This window comes from Culex pipiens, chromosome 1, assembly GCF_016801865.2.
Source record: "Culex pipiens pallens isolate TS chromosome 1, TS_CPP_V2, whole genome shotgun sequence".
NCBI classification, from domain to species: domain Eukaryota; kingdom Metazoa; phylum Arthropoda; class Insecta; order Diptera; family Culicidae; genus Culex; species Culex pipiens.
In genome coordinates, this window is record NC_068937.1 from 115,292,311 (window position 1) to 115,317,043 (window position 24,733).

At 37.8% G+C, this 24,733-nt stretch overlaps 1 protein-coding gene and 1 pseudogene across 1 annotated transcript in view; one reads left to right on the forward strand and one right to left on the reverse strand.

Moving 5' to 3' along the window:
• LOC128092359 (uncharacterized) overlaps positions 1-15,209 on the reverse strand; it is a 60,677-nt pseudogene extending 45,468 nt beyond the window's left edge.
• Positions 1-24,733, forward strand: part of LOC128092307 (uncharacterized) — a 169,691-nt gene that overhangs the window by 40,908 nt on the left and 104,050 nt on the right. The window contains exon 3 of the mRNA XM_052706208.1: positions 23,170-23,346. Coding sequence (XP_052562168.1) covers positions 23,317-23,346 — 30 coding nt within the window. The 5' untranslated portion in view covers positions 23,170-23,316. The remainder of the gene's footprint in view (positions 1-23,169; positions 23,347-24,733) is intronic.

The window sequence follows — 24,733 nt, forward strand, 5'->3', positions numbered from 1 at the left end:
TCGGGCGTCTAATTTTACATAAAAGTCCCTTTGACACCAAATTTCTATCTCATCACCGTTTCAGGCTGCAAATTATTGAAAAACACCTCTTTTTTCGCATGTTCAAAAATGGAAGGGGTCGTACCGCCCCTCCGTCACGAGATATCAAAAAACGGACCTCGGATTCGTGATCAGGGACAAAAGTTACCCCTTAGGACAAAGTTTCACGCAAATCGAAGAGGGGTCGGGGCAACTGCTGTGTGAGTTGGCGGAGAATTACCCGTCCTCTAAAACATATAAAAAAAATAAATAAAAATAGTGTTTTTTTTGTAAATCGAGTTTTAGTGATAAAAAGTTAAATAAAAAAATCACCAAATTTTTTTACCGTGTATCATTTTTTTCAGTGTAGTCTATATCCATACTTACAACTTTGCCGAAGACACCAACTCGATCAAAAAATTCCTCCAAAAGATACAGATTTTTGAATTTTCACATATCATTTTTGTATGAACAGCTGCCAAATTTGTATGGAAAATTTTATGGACAAACTAATGATGCAAAATGGCTTCTTTGGGCATACCGAAGGCACCAAAAAAATTTCAGCCGGATTAAAAAATACAAAAAAAATCGAATGACCGAAATCCTAGAGAACTGCTCAGCAGCTAATGCATGCTTAAAATAATGACATAACTCATTGTAGTGATTTTTTTTTAAATAAAGCTTGTAAATTTGAACTCCTTGTATAAAACCATAAAATTTAGAAAAAAATCTGTCAAAGATTGACCTTCAACCTATTGATGTAGTATTGTTCAAATAGCTAAACCAAATATTCCAAAATTTAAAAAAAGTTTGTTAATAATAATATTTTTGCTTTAAAACGAAAAAAAAATCTGAGAACTACGCAACTATATGGAAATTTTATTCTCAAAATTCAAGGGTTGAAGATAGACGAGTTCTGTCTTTATAAATCAATAGAGCGTCAAATATCGATTTAATGTGATTTTTTTTTGCGATTTTTTAAAAAGAAATTTCAAGATGAAATGTAAACTTACAAAGAAAGAAATGATGTCCAGCAATAAAGTTAATTCTTTACCCATTTAAAAAAAATGCAAAACGACTGAAATTTTAATATAAAGAATCTGATATGCCAAATTTTGATTGATTCTTCTCCAGTTGCACAACAAAACTAATTGTCCAGCCATGTGATCATCCTGGCTATAACTTTTCCTCCACCTCTGACGCCGCTTCATCTTCTTAGCTCAAAAAAATCCTCCCACATTTCAACCCGTCGTCCTGGCAGAGAAGGTCCTCGCTCTGGTACTTGTTCAACCGACGACGACGACGAATGCAACCATCTGTCCAAACTGCAGCCCATAAGTCTTCGTTTTCAACAAGTAGAAGGCGTTCGCCATCTCAACCCCCTCCATCTTCAACTCCCTCCAGTAGTAGAACACAAAAGGCTCCTCCTTGGTCAGTCCGAGGAAATTGAAAATGAGCAAACGGAACCAACCCGTGGCCATTCCCCGGGGGTGTTTAAATAAATTTCCTTTTTAGCGCCACTTCCCCTAGCTCTCACCATCCCCACCCTCAACTGGCTTTTCTTTTGCCAACAATTGACCAAAGAAGAATTGACTTTCTTGCGGGAGGTTTGCTGAAGAAAGGAAAGAACCGTTCGGAGGAGGTCGGGGGGTGGTCAAGATAAATTACGTTTCTAGAATTGAAACTTCTTGACTGAGGGCGAACCCGACAAAGAAGTCGGCGAAAAACGCCCACCCACAAGAAGTTGGTGTGTCCTCCGGGGCAGGTCGGTTTCAACAGGTCCTACCGGATGTGTGGTCCCGTGGAAAGAACACCGAGAGGGGTCCTTCAAGCGGGTCGTTTTTTGTTGTGATAAGATGGACTGTCAAGCCTTTTCAGGTTTCTTTTGTGCAATCGCCAGATTGGATGCACTTTCCGCTACCTTTGGGGGGGAAGCCAATTTTTCTCATCAATTTCAATCATCGCGTGACCCCTCGGCTTTCGGGCCAGCAATCTGTTGACGGTGAAGAGTTGTTCTCTATCAAATTGGCATCGGCAGATTATGCCTATGCTAATTTTGGTAAATATCAAAAATATCATGAGTTTTATTTGCGGACTAAAAGATGATCGAATTGTTCACCTAGCTCTCAAATTCGATTCCAGGACCAAGTTGCTTGTGGGTATCGAGATCATACAGTACTGAAAAGTTCAACCGTTGAGCACCCATTTCAGTTTCAGTCGTTTCGTCGTTCAAGAGTGACAGGAAAAGTAGGGGAAATATACCCTTTGTAATCAAACACCTATCTTCGTCATATGGAGAGTATGATGCTCGATTACAGCTCCAAAAATACTATTTAGGCTATAAACTTACCAGCAACAGCACCGCCTTGAGTAAGCACGCAAATTTAGACCATTTCTCATCATTTTGGTGGCACACACATCCACACGCAAAATCAGAGGTTAACTGCTTAACGAAAGTCGCCATCAGTAGCTTTTCACTTGCGCTAACGATTTCAAAGCGCTTAAGATATAAAATTGCTTCCAACTACCGGCAACATGTTCTTTTGCACATTAGTTAGTCACTCAGTTGAAAAATAATCCCGAAACATGTAAATAAATAGCAAGCGCCATCCAAAAAACAAACGCGCCAAGTCTTTTGACGTTTGACTACCCATTCCAATCAAAAGCTGAAGAAAACCGAGCGGGAAGCGAAGGCAATCAAAGAACAAAGGGTGGCCACCAACACCACCAACATGCTGGTGCAGCGCCTGTTGGAGTGAGCAAGTGCTGCCAGGAAACTTTCGCTATAAATGCTACTTTTCGTGAGTGTTCACTTAAAATTTCATCAATTTTGGTAGCACTAAGCAGCCCCAAAAGAGCGCTGGAAGAAAAAAAGAACTAAGCTGAAAATAGAAAATGGGCGTGGCCCAATGCTCTCGACTGATTAGAATGCATTTTTGAAATATTTTTTTTAAATGCTTGTAAAAGGCATAGCATAACTTTTAATAATAGTGAAAATAAACAGAATTGTTTTCACAAAAAGTTGCTCTACTCGTTAGTGTACTTGGTTTTAGTGAATTTCAAGGAACAATCCAGATTATCCAGCATCATTCAAACACGACCGCTTATTAGGCTTAAAATGGGCATATTTCCCCTTTTGCAAAAAGAACTTTAAAATTCAATGATAACTAAGCATTTGTAGTTATCTTTGACTGTGATGTTGACTAACATTTTCATTTGGGACCATCCATAAACCACGTCGACACTTTTTTGTAATCTCAGACACGAGAATTTTTCGCAAAATGAAGATTAGAAATTAAATAAGTACGGAATGGTATAAAATCATACCGACCGTGGTAGAGAAGTGTTCAAAGTACTATTAGAAGAAGTTTTCATAAAGTTTCGAAAAGTTTAATAAGTTAAATAATAAAGAAAATGTTGATAAATAGCATCATTTTAATATTCTCAAAGTGTCATGATTTTCACAATAAACATGAATTCAAATCGGAAAACGGAATGCATTTTTGGATTCTCTGGACAATTTTACACTAGGAGAAGGTGAAATAAGTTTAATTTTGTATGCATTATCAGTAGAACAAATTTCATATAAAATGTGAAAACTTTTGATTCGTGCTTTGAATTCAGTTTGAAATGCAATAGAGCAATTCCAGCTCAAATCAGGAATTTTTCTGGTACTTTTGTACCCGACCCTCTCCGATTTCAATGAAAGTTTTTAGACATGTTATCCTAGGCCTATATAAGCCATTTTTGTGTATATGGAGCCAATAGTACTCGAAAATAACATTTGAGAAGGGCGTAAGGTATTTAAATATTTTTGTATTTTGCAATTTAAAAATTACTGTGTCTCGAAGCCATTGCGTCGTATCAAAAAGTGGTCCAAGACAAACTTGTAGGAAATTGGATGGGCTTTCTGAAAAAAATACACTGAAACAAAAATACACGCCACTTCTATGAGATTTTTTGATTTTTAAGTCTAAAACTTAAATTTAAAGGTGTTGTCACGATTTTTTTTCGTTCAAAATTTTTGAGGAAATAGCCTAAGATGTTACCAAAAGACTGACGAAAAATGCAGGATGGTATGTCTCTCCTAAAAAAATACAAAAATCATTTACTAAAACTGTTTTTTTGAAAAGTGGTCTAAACGTCAAAATTTAAAAAAAAAACCCATAGTGGGAATCGGTTCCCCAGACAATTTTACATAAAAGTCTCCATATTGACCATTGTCCTATGTCCAATCCTTGGGAAGATACAGCGGTTTTAAAAATAAAAATGATGAAAAAATGGGTTTTTTGGTGGTTTTTGGCAATTTCTATATGACAGACTTGGTTTTTCAGTCTCGTAAATATTTTTACCGGAAAGCTCGTCCAATTTCCCATAAGTTTGCCTTTGACAGCATTTCAATTGGATGTAAGGGCTTACAGTTATAAGCTTAATTACATTGTTAATAACTGAAAAGAGAATATTTTTTTCAGTGTGGTAGAAACCTGGATAATAAATTAGCTTACGTAAATATCAAAACGAGTCAAATCAAAAAGCTGTCAAAGGCAAACTTATGGGAAATTGGACGAGCTTTCCGGTAAAAATATTTACGAGACTGAAAAACCAAGTCTGTCATATAGAAATTGCCAAAAACCACCAAAAAACCCATTTTTTCATCATTTTTATTTTTAAAACCGCTGTATCTTCCCAAGGATTGGACATAGGACAATGGTCAATATGGAGACTTTTATGTAAAATTGTCTGGGGAACCGATTCCCACTATGGGTTTTTTTTTAAATTTTGACGTTTAGACCACTTTTCAAAAAAACAGTTTTAGTAAATGATTTTTGTATTTTTTTAGGAGAGACATACCATCCTGCATTTTTCGTCAGTCTTTTGGTAACATCTTAGGCTATTTCCTCAAAAATTTTGAACGAAAAAAAATCAAAAAATCTCATAGAAGTGGCGTGTATTTTTGTTTCAGTGTATTTTTTTCAGAAAGCCCATCCAATTTCCTACAAGTTTGTCTTGGACCACTTTTTGATACGACGCAATGGCTTCGAGACACAGTAATTTTTAAATTGCAAAATACAAAAATATTTAAATACCTTACGCCCTTCTCAAATGTTATTTTCGAGTACTATTGGCTCCATATACACAAAAATGGCTTATATAGTCCTAGGATAACATGTCTAAAAACTTTCATTGAAATCGGAGAGGGTCGGGTACAAAAGTACCAGAAAAATTCCTGATTTGAGCTGGAATTGCTAAATATAATATGATATTTGTATAAACAAAACTAGTTTCAACGAATTTCAGGAATAATTACGACTTTTTAATCATTTTACCTTAAATTTAAATGTATTTTGTTGAAAAGCTTATAAATTAAGTTAACTAAACATAAACATCGATTTATTTTCTTAAAAACTATATCAGCATATTTTTGATTGCACATTTCAGGTAAACATAAAATTTGAACACTTTATAACTTATTTTAATAAGAAAAATTATGACTATCAAAGTCACCCCAGAATTCAAAATAAGAATTTTTCATTTTCATATTGCATGGACCTTGTGTGGCCTAGCCCAGCGCATGTTTTAAAAATAATAGTCTTGAGGAAAATCTTTCCAGTAGGAAAATATTCTTAAAATAAATTCAAATCTTTCAATGTCATCCCGGTTTGGAACAGCCAAAAACACTTTATGAAAGCTGTAATTCATGATCAAAGTGCTGATAGGCCGATAATAGAAATAAGCTGAAAAAGGGTATAGTTCCCTTATTTCATATTTTCTGTTAATTGTTTCCAAAAAACTATCTCAAATAGGATAATAACACAGAAAAAAAACAATGATGGTAAGGGTCCATCCATAAACCACGTGGACACTTTTTTTTAAATCTCAGATCCCCCCTCTCCCTTGTGGACAATTTAATACAAAACAAATCTTTTTTGTATGGAGCGTAGACAATCTCGCGTGATAGGTAAATTCTGCAACTGCAAGCTTAAAAAATCGTTATCTCAATAGATTTCAATTCACCTAACATTTGAAAAATTGATTCTTATGTAAAATCTGCTGGGGAATTTAAAATCAAAATTTAACCGCATGTACATTGAATACCATTGAATATTCGACATTTTCCTGATTAATATATAACTCCCAAGTTTTTTTTACGGTTTTCACAGGTTTTTATTCCGAGGCGACCAACCTTAATAAGAAAAAAAATGCAATTCCTACCACACTTTTTTATATTTATTTTAAATTTAATTAATATTGAAAAAAATTACATTAAATTTGTTTTTAATTCCAAATTTATATTTTTGTGTTTAAAAAACTGTGTAATGTGTATTATGACATCACATTTTTTTTAAAATACTATTTTTTTCCAAGAGAATCCCCGCAGTAATCCTTTAAACTGTGGCAATTCACAAAGGAAGTTTCGTTCGTGTCTTGGGTGCCGGGCGGACACACCACCGTGTACTTCCTATCAGTTTTGCGACGTGCTCTTCCGGGCCGCCGCGTGCTGCTCCAAACGACTAACGAGCGTTTCTTTGGAACGCCTGTTGCCTACTTTGCGGCGGTCCCCTTTTTTTCTCCTGTTGCTTTCAACGATGCAACTCCGGTGGAGAGGGGGTCGCTCTATTATATTAGCACTGTGGAAAGCCTGTTGCTGCTTTTGTTCCACTGTGTGTGTGTGTGTGTGTGTGTACAGATTGTATGTGTGATACACGGCAAGTGGCAGCAAAATGAAACGTTTATCATCGGCCGCAGTGGCGGGTCTTTTTTTCCTGTCTTTCTCCTTCGGTATACCTGCCCCCAAATGTAGGCTCGATTGAGCACGGGGGAGGCCGCATATGTGGCGTGGAAAAACTATTGTTAAGGTGTGAGGGTGTGTGTTTGTGTGCTCGATTGCAACTAGTCGAGGGATTGTGGGAAATTGTACCGTGCAGTGATGCCAGATTGAGTCAGTTTTTGTAAAGTGAAAAAAATGTAATAAATAATATTCAAGTATTTTCAGCTTAAATTTTCAATCCCCCCAATCCACGGTTCTTCTCCACTCATAAAACATCCAACAAGTGGGGGGACATAATCAGCCTTGCCTTGCCTTGTGTAACTATCCTCGTTGGAGAGTTTCCCATTTTCCAGTGCCGGGAACCGGCGCTGCCAACCCTCAAACACACAAAACCACTCCGTGGAGACACGGCGCAGAAGGAAATTGCAATCATAATGTCTCCGTTTTCGCCCGCTTTGGTGCCTTTTTGCCAAACCGTCCTCCCCTTCCCCCTCTTTTTTTTCCTTTCCAGCTTTAGTACCCTGGAGTAGCATAAAATTACATTCAACAGCTAAAATGAGGTTTTTGTCTCCATGGGAGGAGGGAAAATGGAATCTGGCTGGAGCTGGAGCTGGGAAAACGCTTATGAATTTATCTAAGAAAATGAGGTACAATTTATTTTTTTGCCCATTACTATAGTTATGATTATTATTGTTGCGCTTTGGTTTGTTTGGTTTTTGCCGAGCTCATTTTTGCTTTCTTCTGCGGCGATATGAAGGAGGAGAGGAAGCACCTGCCCCAAACCAATTTCGACTTGAAATGCGCCTCCTCTTCTGGCCGAGCTGTCTGCCACCATTTTTTTGTCGCAGTGCAAAATAAAGGTACTCAGCATGGCCAAGCTGACAGGCAATAAATGAGTGCTACACTGTTAAGTTGAAGTTTGTTGTAAATAAAATGTAAAAAAAAAACAAATGTTTTCGATCGAACAATAATTTTGCATTTAAAAACTAATTAAAAATTTATTAGCGATTTAATATTCGATCTTAAGCTTTTACCAAGTTAAACAAACGTAACGTGAAAATATGTGAAGTTTAAAAATAGTAAAACAAAATTATTTGTTAAATTTATAAATGAATTTCTAAGTTCAACATGAAAAGAAACAAAAAAGCAATTTACTGAAAACAAAAATGGAAAAGATCAAAAAATAATCAAATACATCGATAAACAGTTAAATTAAATAAACTCAAAACATGTTTATAAACTCTTAGTTGGTCATGCTCTATACATTTGTTGTTCAAAAAATTGTCCTCAAAGAGGAGGAGGACCTCAAGGAAAGAAGGGGGTTTATTGGGTTTTGAATTTAAAATAGTTTATGCAACAAGTTGCAAAAAGAGGATTTTTTCAGCACGAGTCGTACATTTATCCAACGAGGTTCACCGAGTTCGATGAATACGAAGAGTGCTGAAAAAATCAAGTTTTGCAACGAGTTCCATACAACATTTTTTGCAATTCCGAAAACACCCATTAAGTACAATTTTAAGTAAAATTTTCATGTATTTCGTCAATAAATCGTTTAAATCAAAAAAATGCTGAAAAGTGTTACTTTTCGAAACAAGTGCTGAAAAGTTCAACTTTTCAGCACCCATTTGAGTGCTGAAAAGTAGAACTTTTCAGCATTTATTTTGAAAAGTGTTGCTATTCGATTTTGTTATTTTTGGTACAGAAAAGTAGGCTATTTCGTCGTTCAAGAATGACAGGAAAAGTAAGTAGTTTAACGACGGAATTGCAAAAAAAAATATAAAGCATCTTTTATTCAATAAAATTTAGACTATGCCTTGTCGTTTTTTTCTATTTTTTTTTTTTCGTTAGAAAACATAAACTTTAATATTTAGCTAATATTTGAAATTTTGTAACAAAATGTTCGCCAAGATTTCGCAAATCAACTTTTCTTTGTGTTTTTATAATTGGATGAACTTAGTCCATACATTATCCTATGTCAATCTTTAGAAAGGACTTTCTGATCGATTTGGTGTCTTCGGCAAAGTTGTAGGACTTTTTAGGAAAAAAATTTTAGGTACACGGAAAAAATCCCATTTTGTTAACTTTGGAAAATATCGAAAATCTGGATAAAAATGATGAAAAAAGCAAAGAGCAATTCTCTACGAAATCGGTCTTTTTTCTCAAATTTTGATTATTGTATTTTTTAATCCGACTGAAACTTTTTTGGTGCCTTCGGTATGCCCAAAGAAGCCATTTTGCATCATTAGTTTGTCCATATAATTTTCCATACAAATTTGGCAACTGGCCATACAAAAATGATGTATGAAAATTCAAAAACCTGTATCTTTTGAAGGAATTTTTTGATCGATTTGGTGTCTTCGGCAAAGTTGTAGGTATGGATATGGACTATACTGAAAGAAATTTATACACGGTAAAAAAATTTGGCGATTTTTATTTTAACTTTTTGTCCCAAAAGCTTGATTTGCAAAAAAAAAACTATTTTTATTTTTTTTATTTTTTGATATGTTTTAGAGGACATCAAATGCCAACTTTTCAGAAATTTCCAGGTTGTGCAAAAAATCTTTGTGCGAGTTATGAATTTTTGAATCAAAACTGAATTTAAAAAAATCGAAAAGTTGGTTGCAAAAATGTTTCAACTTCATTATTCGATGTAAAATAAAATTTGCAATCAAAAAGTACTTCGTTGATTTTTTGATAAAGTACACCGTTTTCAAGTTAATTCTATTTTTAGGTGACTTTTTTGAAAATAGTCGCAGTTTTTCATTTTTTTTAATTAGTGCACATGTTTGCTCACCTTTGAAAAAAATCTTTTTGAAAAGCTGAGGAAATTCTCTATATTTTGCATTTTTGAACTTTGTTGATACGACCCTTAGTTGCTGAGATATTGCCATGCAAAGGTTTTAAAACCGGAAAATTGTTGTTTTCTAAGTCCCACCAAAACAACACACAATTTTGTAATGTCGATATCTCAGCAACTTATGGTCCGATTTTCAATGTTAAAATATGAAACATTCGTGAAATTTTCCGATCTTTTCGAAAAAAATATTTTCAAAATTTTTAACCGAGACTAACATTTTAAAAGGGCGTACTTTTTTTGTGACCAATTTTTCGATTTTTTGAAAAAATCAGTATTGATTCAAAAATTTATAACTCTCTCAAAGATTTTTTGCACAACCTGGATATTTCTGAAAAGTTGGCATTTGATGTCCTCTAAAACATATGAAAAAAAATAGTGTTTTTTTGCAAATCAAGTTTTAGTGACAAAAAATTAAATAAAAAATCACCAAATTTTTTTTTACCGTGTATCATTTTTTACCAGTGTAGTCCATATCCATACCTACAACTTTGCCGAAGACACCAAATCGATCAAAAAATTCCTTCAAAAGATACAGATTTAGAATTTTCATACATCATTTTTGTATGGCCAGCTGCCAAATTTGTATGGAAAATTATATGGACAAACTAATGATGCAAAATGGCTTCTTTGGGCATACCGAAGGCACCAAAAAAGTTTCAGTCGGATTAAAAAATACAAAAAAAAATATCGAATGTCCGAAATCTGAGAGAACTGCTCCATAGCAAATCGAATTTGCTATCGAAAAGCACTTGATTTTTTTTAAATAAAGTGCTACTTTCAGGTAAAAATTTTCAATTTTCTATATTTTTAAAGTTTAAAAGTTAATTCCAGAAAGAAAAGCACCCCTAAAAAATATTTTGAAAACCATCCAAAATTTCTTATAATTTTCTCTCTGGAGTTTTGAAAATCGGACAATTCTCAGATTTTTTTCACAGAGAATTTGAATCGATGAAAATGAAGTGTTGCCTACATAATTAGATTGCAATTTTCAACTGACGATATTTCGGAAACTATTAAGGGAGCAGATTTCTTCGAGATTTCCAAAAAAGTGTCCACGTGGTTTATGGATGGTCCCTAACCGAATTTTAACATCAAAATTTAATCTTCTGTGAAATTTTCTGCTCTTTACAATAACGTTTTCTTAAAGGAAATTTATGATTTAGAACCTGATTTCGGAGACATACTGAATACATAAATATTATGGAATATTTATGTTCCATTTGGCCTTAGACAATTTATTTTTATTTTCATGCTAGAGTTATAGCAAGCACTAAAAAGTTAGCTTAAATTTACATTTTTAAATCTTAAACTAACGAAACAAGTGAAGTGAATTAGCTATCTTATCAATAAAAATAAGTGACCAATTCGACTTCACGGTGCACCTATCCTCTTTTAGGTGGTAATCTGAACACGATTTTCATTACGTTGAGATAACAGATTTGCAGTGCTTTTAACTTTTTCTTTTCGTTTTCCTTCTCTTGCTTCGAGTTCTGACTTTGAGTTCATCGCAGCAACACCGACGGCAAACAATAATTGGACACTATTTTTCACTTTAGAATCTGCGTTGTCTGTTCTTCTTTTTCGCTTCTTTAGCAAACTTCTAATTGTTTTTCATTTTCTCTTTTTCTCCGTTTTCTTTCCGAACCAACTTTCAATTTTCCTCACACCCCAGAACATGTCCCACATGTATTAAGCTGTCAGCTTTTGCGGGGTTTTCCGTTTTGCTGGTACAATTTCCACACACCCACACGAACACACGTAGCGATAATTTTTCTTTAATTTAGCCGAGGGGTGGAAAACTACGGGGGAGGTATTGTGGAGGGAAAAAATGTAAACAAACCACGAGAGGCTGATGGTGGGAGGGGAGACCGCCCACGCTTGTTTGGGAAATTTTTGGGTGTGATTTGACACAATGCGACTCGCGCCAGAATTGTGGGGGAATTCACGCTAGACAATTATTTATTTTTGTCCGCGTACGTGGAGACTAAATTTGGAATTTTGGTTTTGTGTAAGTTAATTTTTCTCAAATAGATATCAAGCCTGAATGCTTTCAATTACCACAAAAAATAGTACAAAGAAACATTTTTTTGCCTTTTAATTTTTCAATTTAAACTTCCAACAAACCACTATCGTGGATTCAATTTACCCCCAATTTGCGTAAATAAACTTCGATACTCACCAATTTTCGTTCACCTCCTCCGTCACATCCTTCATATTCCTGCCACGGCCGCTAAAACAATACTAATAAATTCCAATTAATTACCCGCACCGATTAATCGAGTGGAAAGCGTAAATTCACTTAGCTAATTAATTTATTCTCCCGCGCAAAAGTTTTCCTCTCTCTCTGAGATTTCGTCGTCTTTGGTTACGAATTTCCCTTCCCCACAAGTCATTTTCCAGACGTAGAGAACATTTGGAGGGAAAAGGAATATTAGATAAGTTTGAAGTCAGCTGTTGCCAGAGAATTTTTCTTCTTCAAACTGTTACTTTATGTGGAGAAATTTGATGGCATGATATTACTTGTTTTTTTAAATATCACTTGAAAGAATTCAAAACTGAACTGAACAAAAAAGCACGAAACCTGTTTGCTGAATCCAAACGTCAATACTCGTTGCAAATTCATAACAAAACATAACCATTTCGCCGCCCTCCCCCGTTCTATTAGTGTTAGGGATTTTGCAATTGAAAATAACAAACAAAAATACACGCACCGTAATGATCATCAAGCTTTACGATAATAGGGACGGTTTATTTTTATGAGATGCTGTCGATTTTTTTTTCTTTTACCTTTTTTCGTTATCCTGGAAATCGATTTTTTATCCAGGTCAACAAAGAGGTAGAATATGCCTAAAAAAAAGAACGATTTAAGGTGGGAAAAGGGGAAATTTATTTAGAAAAATTCAAAAAAAATAAATAAATAAAAGTAAAGTAAAATATAAGTTGAGGCCACTTACTTACAGATCATCAAACTTTATGATTACACAGAAAAAAAAGTTGAATTTTGGAATGTTGAAAATTTGGTAGGTTTTTATATTACCTCTTTTTTTGAGTAATATTACATAAAAAATGTGTAAAAATATGAACCTGATGAATATTCATCAAAAACTGATGAAAATTCATCATTTTCTGGGGTAAAATTTATCATTCTTTTTGCCACAAAATCTGTCACCATTTCCTGATGAATATTACCATCATTTTTTTTTCATTTTTTTATCTGTGAATCTGATTGTAAAAATATACAAATTTTATTGTAAATCACTTAGAAGATCGTATTTTAGGGGATGAATAAAAAATCATATAGATAGTTCCCGTAGTTTTGAAGATAATAAAATACCTGTAACAAAAATCTTGGTGCAAAAGCTCTGGTTGATGTGCACCGTTAAACATGTTTTGTTTTTCAAACATATTTTTTCTGGATGGCCGTACACAGAAAAAAAATGATGGTAATATTTATCAGGAAATGGTGAATTTTTAGCGTCAAAAAAATGATTAATTTTACCCCAGAAAATTATGAATTTTTATCAGTTTTTGATGAATATTCATCAGGATTGCATTTTTACACATTTTTTATGTAATATTACTCAAAAAAGAAGTAATATTAAACCTACCAAATTTTCAACATTCCAAAATTAAACTTTTTTTCTGTGTATGCTCAAATAAGTGTCAAGTCAAGTGCATCATCACTTTGTCCATATTTTTCTACACAAAATTGCCAGCTATCCATGCAAAAATGGTTTTTTAAATTCATAAATACCGTCAGTGGGGGTGACATTGGGTCTGGTGGGTGAGATTGGGTCAAAGTATTTTTTTACGGATTTTACCATTTCTCAGGTACTTCTCAATGAAACTGAATTCTGTTAAAAGGGTTGTGCAAGGGACTCCTTAAGATGACCTTGCTGAAAAAATTTCGTTCCTAGAACAAATCCTGTCATTTTAGCAGCTGTCTAAAGTTCAGGTACGTTTTTGGCCAAAAATGGCCTCTCGAAAAAACAACTTTTTAATTTTTTGTTGGGATTGATCAAAAGTACCCAGATGTTTGAAAAGCTCTACTTCAAACATTTTAGCATTTCAATACGATTCCATCGAATAAGAATCACTGTTGGAAGACTTGTTTTTACCATATCTTTGTATTTGAGCATCATTTGAGAATAGTGATGGCTCGATAGTTCTCACATTCCAACTTGTCCCCCTTCTTGTAGATCGGGCATATTACTCCCTCTTTCCACTCCTCCGGAAGCTGTTCTGTGTCCCAGAGCTTGGCTATCAGCCGGTGTAGACAGGCCGCCAGCTTGTCCGGGCCCATCTTGATGAGTTCAGCATCGATACCATCCTTACCCGCTGCTTTGTTGTTCTTCAGCTTCTTGATGGCATCCTTAACCTCCCTCATCGTGGGTGCTGGCTCGTCATCGCCGTTCACAATACCGCTGACGTTGTTTCCCCCGTCGCCCTGGTACTCCGCCTCTGGGCCGTTCAGGTGCTCGTCGAAGTGCTGCTTCCACCTTTCGATCACCTCACGCTCGTCCGTCAAGATGCCTCCGTCCTTATCCCGGCACATTTCGGCTCGCGGCATGAAGCCGGTCCGGGATTGACTGAGTTTCTTGTAGAACTTACGCGTTTCGTTGGAGCGATACAGCTGTTCCATGTCCTGGCACTCCAACTCTTCCAGGCGGCGCTTCTTGTCCCGAAAGAGATGGGTTTGCTGTCTTCGCAACTGTTTGTACGACTCCTTGTTCCCTCGGGTGTTGTGCAGCAGCCACTTGTCCCGCGCTGCTTTCTTCTCGTCCCAAATCGCCTGACATTCCTCGTCGAACCAGCCGTTCCGTCGAACTCGGTCCACGTACCCGATGGCGCTCGATGCCGCTGCGTTGATGGCTGCTTCCATGTGGCTCCAGCAGGCCTCCAGAGGGGCTTCGGCAAGCTCACCCTCGTCAGGCAACGCAGCTTCGAGTTCCCGCGCGTACTGGGTAGCGACCTCATGGTCCTTGAGCCGCTCCAGATTATACCGCTGCGGGCGACGGTACCGGATCTTGTTGACCTCAGACAGGCGTTGGCGCAGCTTAGCCACCACCAGGTAGTGGTCCGAGTCGATGTCCGCGCCACGGTAGGTTCTGACGTCGATAATGTCCGAGAAGTGCCGACCATCAATGAGAACATGGTCGATTTGCGTCTCCGTGTCGTTTGGTGATCTCCAGGTGTACTTGAATAGGGAGGTGTGCTGGAAGAAGGTACTACGTATGGCCATGTTTCGGGAGGTAGCGAAATCGATGAGTCGTAGGCCGTTCTCGTTCGTCTGCTGGTGGGCGCTGAACCTCCCAATAACCGGTTTAAACTCCTCCTCCTGGCCAACTTGAGCGTTCAAGTCGCCGATGACAATCTTGACGTCGTGTTTGGACACTTCCTGTACTGGCGGTCAAGAAGCTCGTAGAAAGCGTCCTTGTCATCGGCGTCGCTTCCCATGTGTGGGCTGTGCACGTTGATGATGCTCAGGTTGAAGAATCGGCCCTTGATTCTCAACCGGCACATTCTGTCGTTGACTGGCCACCACCCAATCACGCGCTTCGCCATTTCACCCAGCACGATGAAAGCTGTCCCCAGCTCGTGTGTATCGCCGCCGCTCCAATACATAGTATACCCACCGAGCTCTCGGTGGTCCTTCCCCGTCCAGCACAACTCCTGCAGCGCCACGACTTCGAGACCGCGGACCCGAAATTCGTTGTGAAGAATGCGGTCGCTCCCATCGAAGTTGAGAGACCTGCAGTTCCACGTCCCGAGTTTCCAATCCCTGGATAATTGGGTCCTAAAATGAAGCTTAGATTGCTGATATTATTGTTTACAGCGATATAGCTTATTTTTCTGAGTACAATGACCCTTTGTACGACCACAAAGTGTTTAAAATGGATTTTTAAATCAATTTTGGAAAATTAACCTCGCGGTCCTTCTTGACAGAAAAGCTCCTACTTGACAGCTCGTTCCAAGGGGACCGTAGTTGATCCATCGAAAAAATGTTGTCCTGTCAAAAAAAAATTTTGCATTAAAATGAAAAAAAGTGACGAGAAATGGTTTTTAATCGTGTTTTTTACCGTTGTACTTAAAAATTGACATAGGGCTTTAGTACCCAATTACCTATCCTGAAAGATATGAAAAACATTATTTCGGCTGTCAATTTAATTCAAATTACAAGTTATAAGTGGGTCTCGTGGCGCAGGGGTAGCGGCTTCGGCTGCCGATCCCGATGATGCTATGAGACGCGGGTTCGATTCCCGCCTTATCCACTGAGCTTCTATCGGATGGTGAAGTAAAACGTCGGTCCCGGTTTCTCCTGTCTCGTCAGAGGCGCTGGAGCAGAAATCCCACGTTAGAGGAAGGCCATGCCCCGGGGGGCGTAGTGCCAATAGTTTCGTTTTTAAGTAAACTTCAAGTGTTCTATAGATTTAACACAAGTGCTCAAAATTTCAAGCATTCGGAATGCCAAATCACTAATTATACCTTGACAATGATTTACATAACAACAGTTGGCATTCTAATTCATGACATTTGACTTTGCCATTTTCTGTAAACTTCACTTGAGTACCCATAACTTTTAACAGTGTTGCTAGATTTTCAAAGAGAACGTTTAATCGTAAATCAAATCTAACACAGGCGCAGCCAGTCCGATGGAAGCGTGCCGCAAGTCTTGGGGTCAGATTACGCCCAAAAGCACTTTTGTTGTAAATATGACTTAAATCTAGCGAAAATGCATGACAAAAATTAAAGCGGTCAGCCCTACCGTGTTTTGTTTAGCGCAGAGAGAATTCTGAGAGCTAATGTTTCAAAAAATCCTGAAGGGTGAAAGGATGCGTGGAAAAACGCTCCGAGTTATGATTGTTGGGTAAGTGTTGTAAGAAAGTAATTGGAAGTTGACTTTGATTAATTGAAAATTTGCCTTCACAATTACTGCACTTAAAATGCCATGACTAGCTTAAAATGCAAAAATCTAATATAACAAGCATGTAACACAAACTGAAACGGACTTGACTGTTAAAAACCTGATTTTTGCAAGGTCTGACAGTGACAAAATTTGAGTGACATGACTTGACTACAACAAGAGTTGACTGCGACAAGCCTGACAGTTTCAAGACTTGAGTGTGACAAAACTTTTATAAGTTGAAATAAATTTGTTGTAGCTCGTAAGGTTGGATTACGATTTCCTGATTAGAAAATATTTAAAAACGATTTGTTTCCCAAAATGTATCATTAATTTGCCCATTAAATCTCGCATTCCTCCCCCTTGCCACCCCGCCCAAGTTCAAATGATTTACCGCCGGCCAGATCTAGTTCGATGTCGAGTTCAGCTTGCTGGAGAAGCACATTCGCTGCTCCTCGATCTTTAATGATGATCACTTGATCACGATCGGCTCTTTCGTGCTGGCGCACGGGGAGAGCCGGAGGTTCGAGGTGATGATGACACGCGATGTGCCGGGTGGTGGGGGGTTGGGGCTAGAAAAGCAAATTGGTGTTAATTTGATTTACGGTGGCGAATCGCGGTTGGAGTGATCCGCTGGAAGCGCTATTTATTTTTCATGTTTCTGGAGAATTAAGTTGTGTGAGTTAATTAGTTTTTATTTGGGTGTCACGGGCACACACACACGAATTCCTGTCAATCAGGAGGGACCATTTTCCGACTTGGGAGGAAGGAGTGGGGTGATGGCGCATCTATTTGAGACATTGACGCCCGCCGCCGACGGCGGCTGCTGTCTTTTCTTGGCCGGTGACAGACATGTTCACCTTTGGGCGGCAAACGTAGCGTCGATGTCGGTGACAGTTGGGTTCTAAATATGGATTTGTGTAATTGGCCCCGCGGCGCTGTTGTCGTTGGTGGGTGGCGTGGGAGTGTGGAAATTTATCACCTTTCACGTGGTAATCGGAGTCAGTTTTTAAGGATTCTAATTATTTTTCAAGTCTATAGATTACCTTTACCATCAAAGGAACAAAAACCCAACAATCGTAACGAAAACGTTTACCTAACTTCTCCACAAACTCCACTCTCAGACACACTTTCAATCCATTTCAAGTGCCACTCTGTTTGCGTCTCTTTCGAGGTTTGATGCCAAGCAGCATCCAGATCACAAGTGGACACTCGTGTAGAAAGGACATACATTCCGGGCAATCCGGTAACCATCTCACGTACGCCGTCGTCGTCGCGCAAACTATCAGAGCGCAAAAAGAAAACTTCAACCCCTCCGTACTTCAACCCTCTCCACAGAACGGCAAAGGTAACTTTCCGTCGACGACGTGACCATCATCGATTTCAGGGTCGGGGAGAAAGAATTCCGGCACGTCCCGGCGCCTTAATCGAATAGCGATTTAATCCCCCGTGGAACGCTAGGCAAACAAAACAAACCAACGACGCCACCTCCAAAGAAGGTGCAGATATTAAATTTAAGAACGCCATTCTCGTGTGACGAACGAACTCCGCCAGCAACAAGTCCCAGTAGAAGTCGTCACCAGAACAAGCTTGCTCGAACTGCAAAACTACAAACAGCTGTTGGTGCTGGCAGATCGTCAAGAAATGCTCTCGGACTGATTAATGGTCCGAGCATGTGTGACGACGACGACGACGACGATGAGTTTCGGACTTGGTGGCGGTGGTGACTCAGTGGCCAAGTTAAGGTACCCGGTTGATGACAGCGTGTAATCAACGCGGTCAAAGTGCATGCATGGGAGAGTGAAAGGTAAAGGTAAAATTAGCCGGGCCGGATTAGATTTTGAGTCACGGAGCGAAAGGGGGATTACTTAGTGCTACAAGTTTAAGTTGGGGTGATTGACGAATGTTGGCAGGTGAATGCGATTTAATGTCAGATATAAACATTTGGATGAAGTCAAAAAACTGATGTAAATTCTGTTGGCATGATTTTTAGCCATTTAAAAAGGTTCAAATGCAAATTAAAATTGAGGGATTTTTTTTTCTATAAAAAAAAACACGGAATAACAAAGCGATTACCCTCTCCCAATTTTTTTTCGTAAAATGCATTTTATGAGTTTGCGTTAAAGCATCTATTCAGCAGAAAACTGTTTAAAAATTTGTCTTAAAATATATTTCAAACTTCAGGCACAGTTTAAGGATCTGTTTCTTTCTGAAACATCTGATCTGAATCATTTCTTTTAAAAAAACATCAAATTTTTTTTATGAAAATAGAAGTCTTATCAGCTACAACCTTACCCCGCCTTTAGATGGGCTTCGATCTAAAAAATCGCCAAAAATCAATTTTCCAACCGATTTTGATCTTTACAAAGCATTAGAAAGAAGAACTTTTAAAATTTTAGAAAATTTCAGGGTTGTTTAACTTGTTTTATGTGACTTTGCCAATGTTTTTAAAAATGTAATTTTTTAGGGGTCAACTTTGGCTGTGTTTTTTACCAACACTAACTATATTTTCAGTAAAATGAAGTATTCAGTAATTTTTGTAGTGTCCCAGACTAGGCCTCTACGCATTTTTTGCAATTTAAATGATGATGAAAAAGTGCCTTAAAACGTGAAAAAATTAGATAGGCAAAATGTAATTATATTAAGTGGTAGAATAGGCCAAATACTATCAAAAACCAACATAAATTAAACAAGATAAATGTAAATTAAAATACTTCAAAATAAAACAAGAAAAACATAAAACAAGAGAAGTAAAGTTTTTCGTAGAACAAAAGTTGCTCAAAATGACCTCCTGAACACGGGAAAAATGAATATTTTCGAAAAAAACAATTTGGGCAGTAGAGGGTTAAATCAAATTTCCTCCAGTGAATCATCCGATTTTAATGTGTTCAGGCTCGTTAAAAAATATTTTAAATTGCAAAATAACTGAAACAACAAACAGAACTTTTTTTTCTGACATTTGAAATGGACGTCATATTAAATTTTTGATCCTTTTGAAATGTTAGCCTTGAATCCAAAATTTTCAAAATATTTTTTCCAAGCCCCGCACAAAGTTTCAGCAAAATCAAACAATACGTTGTTTATGGATGGTCCACAAAGAACAAAAAAATAAAAAACAGAAGCCAAAATATTCTAGCAATGATAGAATTTGTCTAAGTAAGCAACGTTAGTAAGTTTCTAATGCATCGGAACAATTTGAAACATTTTTGGAGTTGGTATGTAATTCGAAAATTGAAAGAGAATCGATTGAAAAACGGCGTTGTTTATAAAGCGGAATCGATAATGCGATGTTCGATTACAGATCATAAACGTTACTTAATCCACCTTAAGGTGGTTGGTGCCTCTTCTCATTCATGTTGTATTTTAGGTTGTATTTTCAAATTAATTTAAGAGTTATTTTAATTCTTTTTATTTCTTTTTCATAATTATTGTTTTTACCAGAACAGCAATTTTCAATTCTTTTTTAACCAAAACTCCAAAATAAAGGAGACAGGGGGGGGGGGGACTGTAATTGAATTTAAAAGTGCTGATATGCCAACATTAGGTGCACGATGGAATTGCATGCTGTCCCCCTAGTCTTAGTAAACAATGTCTTATGAGTTGTAAATTTCAGTAAAAAGTTCGTGTGAATCTTTGTCGAGACAAAATCATGTATTCAGCAACATAATTAATACAGACCTTTTCCATAAGAGACGCAGACACTGCTTAAACAATATGGCAACAATATGGCCGACTTTGAGGTTAGACAAAAATCACCCGGTTTTAGTAGCTTCAAACAATTTTTTTCATGGCATAACATTAAGAGTACTTCACTAAACAGAATAAAATTTGATAGGGTCTTAGGGGACCCCAAAAGGAACAGAATAAGGCGGATCCGTCCAAAATCGGTTTAGTCAGTTCTGAGATATTAGTGTGGAAAAAAATCATTTCTACACACATCCCCACAGACATTTGTTCAGAATTTGATTTTGAGTCGATAGGTATACGTGAAGGTATATCTGAGAGGTGTATTTAAGAAGTTCATTTTTCGAGTGATTTTATAACCTTGCCTCAGTAAGGTGAGGAAGGCAAAAAGCGTTTTCAACTGAAATTAGCTCAATAGGATAAATAGCTCAATAGGAAGTGAGCAATCAAGTTTCTTTGAACAGTTTTACAAAATAAGTTGATTGAATAGTGAAAATCAGCAAATTGGATGGAGTTAGGAGCGAGTTCTTAACCTGCCAAACATACGAGAAATTCCCCTTCTATATCCCATTTTTTATGAAAATCATTTCGGCATAGGAATGTAAATTTTTAAAACGAACTAGAGATGGGCTTATTTGAGCGAACCGTTCTTATGAACCGGCTCAAGCTAAAGAACGAATGAGCGACCGCTCAGAAAAAATGAGCGGCGGTTCATTTTGTGAACCGGTTCTTTTCAAAGAACCGTCAAATCAAAGAGCGAGTCGAAGAACGAACCGAACGAGAGCTAATGAGCGAGAGCGAATGAACGGAAAGAACGAACGGAACGCTTGATTAGCGTCGCTCGCGCCGTCGTCGACGTCGTCGAACGGCGTCGTTTTCGTTCACTCTTTCGTTATTTCGCTCTCGCTCATTCGTTCTCACTCATTCGCTCTCGTTCGGTTCGTTCTTCCACGTGCTGGCTGTGACGGTGCTGTGGAGAAAAGAGGGGGAACTAGGTTCTCACCGGTCGCCTCATGTCCCAACATTATGGCGCACTTTATGCTTGTTGCTAGCCCGTGTCGGGGCGCCTGTGATTTTGAATCAGCTGACTGTCGCCCGATGTTGCATGATCTCATTATGAAAATATCGATACATTTCTCAAATGTTATGTACATGAAGTTGTTACACGCATTCGAACATAGTTCGTATGCTAGTTTGCGGTTTTAATCCATGTATTGGACCGTTTATGATTTAAAATGTAATTTACCACAGCACATCACACAAACTTGGTACTCTTTTGTGGTAACTGTTCAATAGTTTTCTTAATACATTTTTTTCTGATATCCTTTTTTAACGCTTGTTTTGATCCTTCATTTGCTGTCATTAATAAAAGTTGTTCTTATTAAACAAAAAACTGCATTTCAAGACTATTTTATCAAGTGCAGCAAAAGGCTACCTCAAATATGCCTGTTACTGAACACCAACTTAAATCTATTGTTTCACAAAATAATGGAAAGATAATTATCAAAACGATAATTCAGCTTACTTTTCATAACTTTTAACGATTGAAAGCAATAATTTGGTTGAAAATATTCACTTTTGAAGAAAACTCAAGTTTGTTAAACAAACAAACTTTGTTTACCTCTCTATGAAAAAAGTTTTCGATATTTGTGGATTTCAGAGATCAATGTTTTTCTTGTTGTTGTCATATAAAACGTTTATATTTGAAATGCTTTCCAAAAAAGGATAAATCAAATCGACGATTTACTATGTTTTATGGCGTTCTCCAATCTGTTCAGAATAAGTGCGATGAAAACATATATTTTTTTAATTATCAATCAACAAAAATCATACGAAGCGTGACACTCATGGACACTCCATTGGTCATTTCAGTCTACTTTCTGACTTTGAGCGAAATGAGCGGATGAGCCGTTCAAAAGAGCCGCTCATTTAAATGAGCGAACGAAAATGAGCGGCTCACAGAAATGAGCGGTTTTGCCCACCACTAAAACGAACCCACTAGAACTAAACGCTCTCATAGTGTAAGTATTAAACCGATCATTCAGTGTTCATTAAATCGCATTGTCACTTTCTGCAACACATCTGTTGCAGCTGGAATTTTAAACTTTAATCTTCCTGACACCATCTTCCCTGCCTTCACCCCACATGCAACTTGACTGTCTGTCAAAAGCAGAAAGCTGCCCGGCAAAAAGAAAATTGTAAAATTTCGCCCAACATAACTATTGAACTGTAATGTACCCACCGGAGCAGACACGTTCATCCGTCGGGAAAAGCAACAAGCAGCAGCAGGTTTTCCCTGAATTTTTCTTCATTTCCACCTCACTCTGCACGCTGAGAGTGGTGCTTCTTAATCCTGGGACTGCAGCGCACTTCGCTTGACTTGAGCCATTTCTTCCCGGCTGCACATCAATCTCCCTCCTCCGGGGCGGGTCATGCTCACCGTTTGGAAATAATATAAATGTTACCGTTCTCACTGATTTGAATATTTTAAAACCTTCAGCTCGACTCTGACAAGCTTTTGCCCTGCAGTTTTTTTTCCTTTTGCCCCAACATTGCTGCAACCGGATGGATCGCATATCCGCCCCCTTCCCCCGCTCCGCCATTCCTTTATATGTACATTTATTATCCATAATTTATACCATTTGCATAACATATACTTGCATTTTTGATGCTCCTCCGGGTCCAATAAACTGCACTTTTGCGCTCCATTTGTAATACTTTGCCTCCTTCGGCCACCCACGATTTCCCAGCAAAGGAAGCTGATTTATTTCGAGCGCGACTTCCTGGTAGCCGCTGCTTTTCCGACGACTTCCGACCAAAACCGTACGAAAATTGGAAGACATTTGTACGGTTTCCCCGTTCGGGGTGACGCGCTAGCGATGGATAAGCTTCAATTTCTAACCTTTTTTTTCTCTCTCTCTCTCTTTCTCGTTTCAGGTAAGAATTGCTTGTGATCTATCTTGCGTGGTAGTGTGTTCCATTTATTTTTTGTTGCGCTGGGGGCTCGATGAAAAAGAGGCTGCCCAAGGAAACGGATAACCCGCTGTAATTGAATAGTGTTTTTCTTTCTTTGGGATATCCAGCATGAAGACCGAGTACGGCACGATGACGGATGTAAGTACCAGGAAAGAGACCATCACAGTCTCAATGCTGAATTGGTGGAGGACATTTTCAAGAATTTTGTCAATCTGAGTTATAACTAGTTTAGCTAGTCGTTCGAAGATGTCGCTAGTGAATAAATAATAACTTGCTTGCAAGTCGTTTGACCTCAGATCGGGTCCAACTAGAGAGCCTGGATCTTATTAGAGAACGGACATCTCAAACCAAAAGTACCAATCGAAGCACGAGAACTGTCAAACGGAGGTACCAATCGAGCAAAATCCTTTGTGTTATGCTCGATTGGTACCTCCGTTTGACAGTTCTCGTGCTTCGATTGGTACTTTTGGTTTGAGATGTCCGTTCTCTAATAAGATCCAGGCTCTCTAGGTCCAACGCACAACAGATTTGCACACAAGTTTAGTTGAATTGATGAAAAGTTACTTGCATGCAAGTAGCTGACTTTCATTAAGCACCATCTATCACCGACTAGCGAAGTTGAAATCGTTGCGTTGACTTCCACAGCCCAGTGGATGCCGTAATCATCCTGCAAATAAGCGATTCATTCATTCTGCCTGTTTGCCGATGTTTACACTCACCTCAACCGGAATCAATGACCGGTTGTCACCTGTCACAGCCGGGTCGTCATCGTTTATTCTAAGCTTATTTGCATTTCCACGGATGCATCGCCCGTTCAATTACTTGTTGGGTGAAATCGCATTTGATTGGCAGTGAAAAATTCAAATCTTCTGCATTGAACACTGAAGTAATGTAAATTCATGCAAAATTTTACATGTAGTTTTGTGTAAGAATCATTTTTAATGTCCAATTAGAACTATTGTGAAAATAAATATATTTTTTTAACAGTACACATCCAAATGAGCTTCCGAATGCCGGTCACGAGTCACGATCGGAATCTCATTCATTCGCTGCTGCTTCAGTAGTATCATCTACCGGGAAGTGAATACCTTTTAGAGATGTTTACATGTATTTTTAAACCCCGGCACACAATGACTTGAGGACTCACTCCAGCGCTGAGGTCAGAGGATGGCTTACAACCTTGAGAGAGAGAGAGCTGGTCCTTAAAAGATTACTTTCTCGTTAAAATGGTAATCGGACCAAGAGCCAAACCAACAATCGAGCTGTCTTTGCCGGAAGGGGTATTTCGGTGAATTTAATTAAAAATTGATTTCCACTCAAGAATCGGCGACGTCGACGAAACAATTAAATTGAACAATCTCCAGCACGCGCTCCCAGCAAAGGGTTAAACTAGTGGCCACACGGGTTTGTCTCGCCCTGGTCTGATTGTAATTATGCATAATTTGATTAAACCGGGATTTCGAAGGGGAGAACGCGAGGAGGAATGTCGTAATAGTTCAGCTACGAAAACTTTTGCTTGGATGCT